Below are 10,570 nucleotides of genomic sequence, written 5' to 3' on the forward strand. Positions count from 1 at the left end.
CCATAGTTGAGTTCTGGAAATCTGGGGTGCTGTACTTTGATCATCCAGAGAATAGCATAATCCCTTTTTTTTTTTTTTTTTTTTTTTTTTTTTTTTTTTGAGACGGAGTCTCGCCCTGTCACCAGACTGGACTGCAGTGGCACTATCTCAGCTCACTACAACCTCTGCCTCCCGGGTTCAATCAATTCTCCTGCCTCAGCCTTCCGAGTAGCTGGGACTGCAGGTGCATGCCACTATGCCCAGCTAATTTTGGTATTTTTAATAGAGATGGGGTTTCACCATGTTGGCCAGGATGGCCTCGATCTGACCTCGTGATCCGCCCGCCTCGGTCTCCCAAACTGCTGGGATTACAGATGTGAGCCACTGTGCCCGGCTGCATAATACCTTTTCCTTTTGGCCCCCCAAAATTTCCTGGCACGTAACATGTTGTGAATGAGCGATAACTTAAATACGTTTAATAATAACAATTGATCTTTGGTAGTACTGAGTGTGCTTATATACACAGCACCCACTCTTCCTAGAAAACCTCCTCCCTTGGTGCTTTTTATACGGGCCCCCTTTTGTTTATTTACTTCTCCCAGTCCTCAAACATGCATGTATTCAAACACGCACACCCTCTCCTTCCCCAGTGTCCTCCGTTTTCTCCTTTTATCATTAGGTTTCCTTTTTGGCCATGTGGAAGTGAAGAGAATTCCTATGATGTCATCCCTTCACACGCCACTTGTGGAACTCCTCAGTGGTTCCTCTTTGATAGGATGTAAGTGCTGCAGGCAGAGAGAGGTTGCCATTCCTCTCTCCAAGTCCCAGAGCAGATGGTACTTGGACTTGGCAATCTGTGCTGCTTCAGCTGCAGAAGTACTTTTGACCTGTATTTTCTGCAGCCCTTTTCACTCTTGAAGACTTGGTTCATCTCCTTTCCCCATTTCACAGAATATTTTTATATGAGAATATAAAAACCACACCCTTACGATGTTATCTTTCAACAGGTTTAAAAATGTTATATTTGAAATCAGTCCAACAGAAGAAGTTGGAGACTTCGAAGTGAAAGCCAAATTCATGGGAGTTCAAATGGAGACTTTTATGTTACATTATCAGGTGGGTATGCACCAGCAGGAACCAAAAACTTTCTGGATGAGATTCTTGTCCAAGTAGGAGAAATAGATAAAGAGGAGACTCATCTGAGGAAAACTGTCTACATTCAGCAGTGAGCTAGGCTCCACACTGGGGGGAAAGAAGCTGAGGGTTTCAGCATGTCTGGTTTGGTGTGTGCGCTCTGGAGAGCTTTTGCAGATGTCAATCTTCAGAAAACATTTAGCTGAAGCTTCCACTTAGTGCTGCCACTAAATCGAGCTGACACCTTGGACTTGAACAAAATGCAGAAGTACACATGCTGACACTGCAGAATTCTAAGCCCACTCAGTAGCTTGAAATCTTTTTTGTCATTTTGATTTGATATAGGTACTTAAAAGTTAGATGCATTCTGACAAGGTGTGTGTAAAGTTTATGTTTGTAAACTGAATTCTATCTTAAATCCAAAAAGAACTCGGGAGTAATTCATTTTTGTAACATAAAGATTCCTAAGTTTTATTTTGAAATATCTGATTTTTACGCGTTAAAAAATAACAGGGCATCGAGAGGATTCCTAGGTGACATCCAGACTCCTTTAGCTTTGTGTGTGTGGCACCGGTTAGTCTGCTTCTCTCTCCTTTCTTGCACTGCTTCACACAGCCATGCCCTGCCAGCCCGGGCAGGTGCCTTCCTGTGAATGTACATTTGGGCTTCTGCTCATGCTGCCCTCCCTCCCCTCCCCTGCCTCCCAACCCCACCCCTTTTGTTCCTCCATGGAGTACTTCCATGGGTGTGCCTCCCCCAGCCAAGCCATAATAGGTGGTTTCCCCTTCGCTTCTGTAGCCCTTGCAGACATCCTCTGTTTACAGTAGGTGTTGACTTACTTCCCCTCTCCCCGCTAAAGCCATAAACTCCTTAAGGACAGGTAGCATTTCTTAGTCATCTTCGTTTCCTTCTCAATGACCGGTAGACCATTAAAACATGTTAGCTAAACAAATGTGAAATGATTTTGTGATGCACACAGCTAACTAAAGTACTTCCATCAAAAAAAAAAAAGAAAAGGAACCTCTTATTCCCTCAGTTTCACCAAATTATTTTTTTAATTTAAAATTTTTTATTTACGTGGAGTTATCACAACGTATTTTTATTTTTAAATTTTTTAACCAAATCATGTTAGGCCAACCAGTCTGCCTGTGGTAATTTATTAATTTATGTACAAATTCATTAAATGTGGGGTAACTGCCAGGTGTGGGGTATTCTGTTAGGCACAGGTCCCAGCAGCCCTCATGGAGCTGCTAGGATTTTTCCAACAGATAATTGAACTTGTGGGGTCCTTTCTTTTTTTGGAGGGGGGGGGCAGAGTCTCGCCCTGTCTCCCAGACTGGAGTGTAGTGGCGTGTTCTCCATTCACTGCAACCTCCACCTCATGGGTTCAAGTGATTCTCCTGCCTCAGCCTCCTGAGTGGCTGGGATTACAGGCACACACCATCACGCCCGGCTAATTTTTTTTTTTTTTTTTTTTTTTTTTTTTTGTTTTTAGACAGTTTCGCTCTTATTGCCCAAGCTGCAGTGCAATGGCACAATCTCGGCTCACTGCAACCTCCGCCTCCCGGGTTCAAGTGATTCTCCTGCCTCAGCCTCCTGAGTAGCTGAGAATATAGGCGTGCACCACCACGCCCAACGCCCAGCTAATTTTTGTATTTTTAGTAGAAACAGGGTTTCACCATGTTGGCCAGGCTGGTCTCTAACTCCTGACTTCGTGATTCGCCTGCCTCGGCCTCCCAAAGTGCTGGGATGACAGGCGTGAGCCACCACACCCGGCCTTGTGGGGTCCTTTCAAGCCTTTTGACCCTTGCTTTCTCATCACCACTCTTCTAAAGTTCAGAAGTGAGACCACTCAGATTTCTTAAACTTGTTCAGGACAATGGTGAAAGTAGCAGGAAAAGCGGGAGCATTGCAGTCAGATCTGGATTTACCGCCTCCATCTCTGTCCTGTTGTGCAAGTCATTTAACATCTCTGAGTCTCAGTAGCTCATCTTTAAAGTTAGAATAATCGCACCTCATAAAAATTTTTGTGAGGACTTTAAAAGATACTATGTAATGTGCTTACACAATGCCAAGCACATGGCAGACACCTAATAAAACATCAAGTTCTCTCTTTTCCCCTTGCCTTCGGGACAGAAAGTATGTTCTCATGTGGAATAGAAATTAAGAATCTAGCAGATAGTATTAAGGTGACATTACTAGCCTTATCTCATTTCCCCGTGCTTAGTATATTTCATCATAGGTTTAAATGCTTCACCTTTTCCAGATTTATTAAAACTAGTGACCCATAACATGGATGAAATGGGAAAATGTCATTGTGACTTCTGAAATAAAAAGCTTAGATGTGTGTGGCAATTGAACATGTTTCTTTTTCTTTCCATGTATGATGAATTTTGATATGAACAACATGACTTCCTAACTCCAAATCAACCAGAAGCCTCCCTTGGCCAATGTGCCCTATTGCTCCAGCTCTCAGGCTGGTTGTGCAGTGGGTAGCTGCCTAGCGTGGAACTTTTCTTTCGCCCCAGTTCACATCTGGCACACAAGGCAGGCCTCAGTCCATCTGGATCCCTCCCTACATTGTGTCCTTTTTCCTTGTTCCACAGACTTGATTAACTGTCAAAATGTTTTGTTTTGTTGTGTTTTGTTTTGTTAATAGGACCTGCTGCAGCTACAGTATGAAGGAGTTGCAGTCATGAAATTATTTGATAGAGCTAAAGTAAATGTCAACCTCCTGATCTTCCTTCTCAACAAAAAGTTCTACGGGAAGTAATTGATCGTTTGCTGCCAGCCCAGAAGGATGAAGGAAAGAAGCACCTCACAGCTCCTTTCTAGGTCCTTCTTTACTCATTGGAAGCAAAGACCTAGCCAACAACAGCGCCTCAATCTGATACACTCCCGATGCCACATTTTTAACTCCTCTCGCTCTGATGGGACATTTGTTACCCTTTTTTCATAGTGAAATTGTGTTTCAGGCTTAGTCTGACCTTTCTGGTTTCTTCATTTTCTTCCATTACTTAGGAAAGAGTGGAAACTCCACTAAAATTTCTCTGTGTTGTTACAGTCTTAGAGGTTGCGTTACTATATTGTAAGCTTTGGTGTTTGTTTAATTAGCAATAGGGATGGTAGGATTCAAATGTGTGTCATTTAGAAGTGGAAGCTATTAGCACCAATGACATATAAATACATACAAGACACACAACTAAAATGTCATGTTATTAACAGTTATTAGGTTGTCATTTAAAAATAAAGTTCCTTTATATTTCTGTCCCATCAGGAAAACTGAAGGATATGGGGAATCATTGGTTATCTTCCATTGTGTTTTTCTTTATGGACAGGAGCTAATGGAAGTAACAGTCATGTTCAAAGGAAGCATTTCTAGAAAAAAGGAGATAATGTTTTTAAATTTCATTATCAAACTTGGGCAATTCTGTTTGTGTAACTCCCCAACTAGTGGATGGGAGATTCCCATTGCTAAAATTCAGCTACTCAGATAAATTCAGAATGGGTCAAGGCACCTGCCTGTTTGTGTTGGTGCACAGAGATTGACTTGATTCAGAGAGACAATTCACTCCATCCCTATGGCAGAGGAATGGGTTAGCCCTAATGTAGAATGTCATTGTTTTTAAAACTGTTTTATATCTTAAGAGTGCCTTATTAAAGTATAGATGTATGTCTTAAAATGTGGGTGATAGGAATTTTAAAGATTTATATAATGCATCAAAAGCCTTAGAATAAAAGCTTTTTTTAAATTGGTTTATCTGTATATCTGAACTCTTGAAACTTATAGCTAAAACACTAGGATTTATCTGCAGTGTTGCAGGGAGATAATTCTGCCTTAAATTGTCTAAAACAAAAACAAAACCAGCCAACCTATGTTACACGTGAGATTAAAACCAATTTTTTTCCCATTTTTTTCTCCTTTTTTCTCTTGCTGCCCACATTGTGCCTTTATTTTATGAGCCCCAGTTTTCTGGGCTTAGTTTAAAAAAAAAAGTCTAAACATTGCATTTAGAAAGCTTTTGTTCTTGGATAAAAAGTCATACACTTTAAAAAAAAAAAAAAAAACTTTTTCCAGGAAAATATATTGAAATCATGCTGCTGAGCCTCTATTTTCTTTCTTTGATGTTTTGATTCGGTATTCTTTTATCATAAATTTTTAGCATTTAAAAATTCACTGATGTACATTAAGCCAATAAACTGCTTTAATGAATAACAAACTATGTAGTGTGTCCCTATTATAAATGCATTGGAGAAGTATTTTTATGAGACTCTTTACTCAGGTGCATGGTTACAGCCCACAGGGAGGCATGGAGTGCCATGGAAGGATTCGCCACTACCCAGACCTTGTTTTTTGTTGTATTTTGGAAGACAGGTTTTTTAAAATAAACATTTTCCTCAGATTAAAAGATGATGCTATTACAACTAGCATTGCCTCAAAAACTGGGACCAACCAAAGTGTGTCAACCCTGTTTCCTTAAAAGAGGCTATGAATCCCAAAGGCCACATCCAAGACAGGCAATAATGAGCAGAGTTTACAGCTCCTTTAATAAAATGTGTCAGTAATTTTAAGGTTTATAGTTCCCTCAACACAATTGCTAATGCAGAATAGTGTAAAATGCGCTTCAAGAATGTTGATGATGATGATATAGAATTGTGGCTTTAGTAGCATAGAGGATGCCCCAACAAACTCATGGCGTTGAAACCACACAGTTCTCATTACTGTTATTTATTAGCTGTAGCATTCTCTGTCTCCTCTCTCTCCTTTGACCTTCTCCTCGACCAGCCATCATGACATTTACCATGAATTTACTTCCTCCCAAGAGTTTGGACTGCCCATCAGATTGTTGCTGCACACAGTTGCCTTTGTATCTCTGTATGAAATAAAAGGTCATTTGTTCATGTTTGTGTTTTTCTCAGTTTCATTGTTAACAGTTCCTGCTAAACACCTTGACTAGAGTGAGATGTAGCAGTTAAAATCACAACAACAGACAACCCCTTCCTTTTAAAGGAGAAAACGTAAGTCCACCATCAGATCACTGAATGTCTCAAAGTGAGAATGTCTCAAAGTGACTTTTAATGTGTGAATGTGTGACTTTAGCCTTTTTAATGAATATGCTTAAGTTATCTTCACCATAAAAAGAAGGGTGTTGCGGGAAGCAAACATTATATGTCACTTAATTCTGATTGATGAACGGTGGAAAGTTTAAAATTGCAACAGCATTTAACCTTTTTTGACCAGCATACTGTTGTTGAGCACATAGACTGTGCCCCTTAGGGGGTTCCTATGTTACATGCAAGTCACCAGAAAAGACTAGGGGATGTTGAATGTGGAAAAAGTAAATCACAGCAGTAAAAAAAGAAGAAAAGGGGCCGGCGTAGTGGCTCACACCTGTAATCCCAACACTTTAGGAGGCCGAGGCGGGCCGGATCACCTGAGATCAGGAGTTTTAAGACCAGCCTGGCCAACATGACGAAACCCCTACTAAAAATACAAAAATTAGCTGGGTGTGGTGGCACACGCCTGTAATCCCAGCTACTCAGGAGGCTGAGGTAGGAGAATCACTTGAAGCTGGAGGCGGAGGTTGCAGTGAGCCAAGATCACACCACTGCTGTCCAGCCTGGGAGACAGAGCGAGACTCCATCTCAAAAAGAAAAGAAAAGGCTTCCTTGTCAGAGGGCAGCCTTACTTAAAAATACAAACATGTACATAAGCATCCTGTTGTGTTGGTAAACTGTGGCCAGACTATATTGGAAAATTAGTGACAGGTTGAAATAAGGGGGGAAACGGAATAATTCTAAAATAGGGAAAATGAAAAATTGGAGGTGATGGTTTGTGCGAGTGGTTGGAGATGACTGCATGCTCCTCTGAGGAAGAGTGAGGGGAAGAGCATGGCTCTCCTGGTGGGACTCTGGAAGGTACCCTTCTGAGCCCCAGGTTTCTCGTTCTGAAATGGAAAGGATGCTGTCTGGTAGCTTTGTTACTGAAACCTGAAATATTTTAATAATATGCTCTATATTGTCCTGCAAAGAAATCAAGGGAGTTAGAAAAGTGCTTATCAGGACTGGGTGCAGTGGCTCATGCCTGTAATCCCAGCACTTTGGGAGGCCAAGGCGGGTGGATCACAAGGTCTGGAGATCGAGACCATCCTGGCCAACATGGTGAAACCCTGTCTCTACTAAAAACTACAAAAAAAATTAGCTGGGCGTGGTGGCGCATGCCTGTAGTCCCAGCTACTCAGGAGACTGAGGCAGGAGAATCGCTTGAACCTGGGAGACAGAGGCTGCAGTGAGCCGAGATCATGCCACTGCACTCCAGCCTGGGGGACAGAGCGAGACTCTGTCTCAAAAAAAAAAAAAAAAAAGAAAAGTGCTTATCGGCCGGGCACGGTGGCTCACACCTGTAATCCCAGCACTTTGGGAGGCCGAGGCAGGGAGATCACGAGGTCAAGAGATCGAGACCATCCTGGGTAACACGGTGAAACCCCATCTCTACTAAAAATGCAAAAAATCAGCTGGGCTTGGTAATGGGTGCCTGTAGTCGCAGCTACTCAGGAGGCTGAGGCAGAAGAATGGCATGAACCCGGGAGGTGGAGCTTGCAGTAAGCTGAGATCGTGCCACTGCACTCCAACCTGGGCAACAGAGCGAGACTCCATCTCAAAAAAAAAAGCTTATCAAGGTATAGCAACATTAAATAAGAAAAATAAGAGGGAAAATCAGAGTAGGGGCTGGACGTGGTGGCTCACACCTGTAATCCCAGCGCTTTGGGAAGCCAAGGCGGGTGGATCGCTTGAGATCAGAAGTTGGAGACAAGCCTGGCCAACATGTTGAAACCCTGTTTCTACCAAAGATACAAAAATTAGCCCGCGTGGTGGTGCGCACCTGTAGTCCCAACTACTTAAGAGGCTGAGGCAGAAGGATTGCTTGAGCCTAGGAGGTTGAGGCTTGTGGTAAGCCATGATTGCACCACTGCACTCCATCCTGAGTAACAGCAACACCCTGTCTCACAAAAAACAAAAAGAAAAAAAGTAGGAAAGTAAGATGGAACCCAGAGCAATGGCAGAGTGAATGCCATGGAGTCCCAGCTGCTGCTGGTGGTGCCACTGCACCAACGGGGAGGGAGACGGGGTTGTCACAGCCCTGCTGCTCATTCTTTTGCCTGTGTATCCCTGAAAATAATTTGGGAAAACGTATACATCCCTTCACACATTTTAAGTTTGACAAATACATTTTTAATGTTTAAATCAAGAGTACCTGCTAGCATGTGAATTTTAATATAAAAATGACCTCATAAAAATATCGAATGGAACCCACCTTCATTCATTTTTAAAGGTACATGAACAAAGCTCTTAGTTGGAAATTTCTTTTTTATTTCTTTTTTATTTTATTTTATTTATTTTTGTTTGAGACAGAAGTCTTGCTCTGTCGCCCAGGCTGGAGTGCAGTGGCGTGTTCTCGGCTCACTGCAACCTCCACTTCCCAGGTTCAAGCAATTCTCCTGCCTCAGCCTCCTGAGTAGCTGGGACTACAGGCGGCTGCCACCACGCCTGGCTAATTTTTTGTGTTTTTAGTAGAGACGGAATTTCACCATGTTAGGCAGATCTCAAACTCCTGACCTCAAGTGATCCGCCCACCTCGGCCTCCCAAAGTGCTGGGATTACAGGTGTGAACCACTATGCCTGCCCCTGGAAATTTTAAATCTTTACAAATTTAACGTTTTTTTTTCTCTACTCTGCTTCCTTCAGAATTTTACCCTAGTGAAATATTTTAAAGGACATCTTATTTTTGGTCATCTGTAACAAAAATAAAAATTTGTTTTCGTGACCATAAGCCTATTAACCCAATCTAGAAAAACATTTTGCATAGTTACAGTTATTAGTGCATATTTGATTGCAGTAATTTTTTTTTTTTTTTGAGTTGGAGTCTTGCTCTGTCGCCCAGGCTGGAGTACAATCTTGGCTCACCACAACCTCCGCCTCCCAGGTTCAAGCAATTGTCCTGCCTCAGCCACCCGAGTAGCTGGGATTACAGGAGCCCTCCACCACGCCTGGCTAATTTTTGTATTTTTAGTAGAGATGAGGTTTCACCGTACTGGCCAGGCTGGTCTCTTGGCTAGGCTGGTCTCGAACTCCTGACCTCGTGATCCGCCCACCTCGGCCTCCCAAAGTGCTGTGATTACAGGCGTGAGCCACCGCACCCGGCCCAGTAATGTAATATTTTATCTTGACAATTCTAAAAGATATTTGAAATGCATTTTTTTATTTTGTCATTGGTATCTAATGAAGTGCATTTATTGATGAGATAAATGAAAGTCTTTTAAAATGAAGGTTTAAAAACATGGTAGACAAATATTCTTGCTAGAATGAGATGGGGCTCATGACCAATTCTATTTCTATTTTTCATTTTTATAACTGTAAGCTCCGAGAAACATTGGGGTGTTTCGTTACAGCAGTGTCACACATTTCTCAGGACTCTTTAGTAACTAATCCAAAAGACTCAATGATTTATAATAAGTTATAACATGAATAGGTTCTCCAATTTTGTTGAAAGCAAAAGTTAAAAAAAGATAATTACCTAATTTGGAGAATTTATTATGCATGCAAACATTATTCACTTTCTCAGGACTTGGGAAGTAGACAAGGGGCTTTACCAAGACTTTTAAAGTAACACAATTATAACTCTTTTTTTCTTTTTTTTTTTTTTTGAGACGGAGTCTCGCTCTGTCGCCAGGCGGGAGTGCAGTGGCGTGATCTCGGCTCACTGCAATGTCTGCCTCCCGGGTTCAAGCCATTCTCCTGCCTCAGCCTCCAGAGTTGCTGGGATTACAGACGCCCGCCACCACGCCCAGCTAATTTTTGTATTTTTAGTAGAGATGGTGTTTCACCATGTTGGCCAGGATGGTCTCTATCTCCTGACCTCGTGATCTGCCCGCCTCAGCCTCCCAAAGTGCTGGGATTACAGGCATGAGCCGCGGCGCCAGCCTATACTCATAACTCTTTAACTTAAAGATAGCTTATTTAATCCAATATGTTAATACGCTTGGGAAAACAGAAATATTTTAATACTCCTTTGTACTATAATTTTTAAACTTTTATTGCAGGGAACTTTCAACATATAAACGGGGAATAATGTAATGAGCACCCATGTGTCCACCATGCAGCCCAGCAATTATCAACACACAGTTAAGCTTATTTCACCTGTACCTCTGCCCAAACCCTCTTGGGTTATTTTGACAAAACCCAGGTATAGTATCATTTCAACCATAGATACTGCAGTACATGTCTCTAACACAGTTTTTTTTTTTAATCACAGAAGATATTTGGCTGTTCGGAAATATTTTTAATTGGCCTGACGAAAGAGGTGCTACTGGCATCTAGTGGGTAGAGGTGAGGGATGCCACTTGACATCTTTCAGTGCAACAGGACAGCCCACTGCAACCAAGAATGATCCAGCCTC

The 10,570-nt window shown here is 42.0% G+C and overlaps 1 protein-coding gene across 2 annotated transcripts in view; it reads left to right on the forward strand.

Moving 5' to 3' along the window:
- The window catches only part of IQGAP1 (IQ motif containing GTPase activating protein 1), a 114,093-nt gene extending 108,078 nt beyond the window's left edge, over positions 1-6,015 (forward strand). For both annotated transcript variants that reach the window (XM_523157.8, XM_016927429.4), the window contains 2 exons: positions 987-1,095; positions 3,773-6,015. In XM_523157.8, coding sequence (XP_523157.3) covers positions 987-1,095; positions 3,773-3,886 — 223 coding nt within the window. In that variant the 3' untranslated portion in view covers positions 3,887-6,015. The remainder of the gene's footprint in view (positions 1-986; positions 1,096-3,772) is intronic.
- Positions 6,016-10,570: the final 4,555 nt, after the last annotated feature.

This window comes from Pan troglodytes, chromosome 16, assembly GCF_028858775.2.
Source record: "Pan troglodytes isolate AG18354 chromosome 16, NHGRI_mPanTro3-v2.0_pri, whole genome shotgun sequence".
NCBI lineage: Eukaryota > Metazoa > Chordata > Mammalia > Primates > Hominidae > Pan > Pan troglodytes.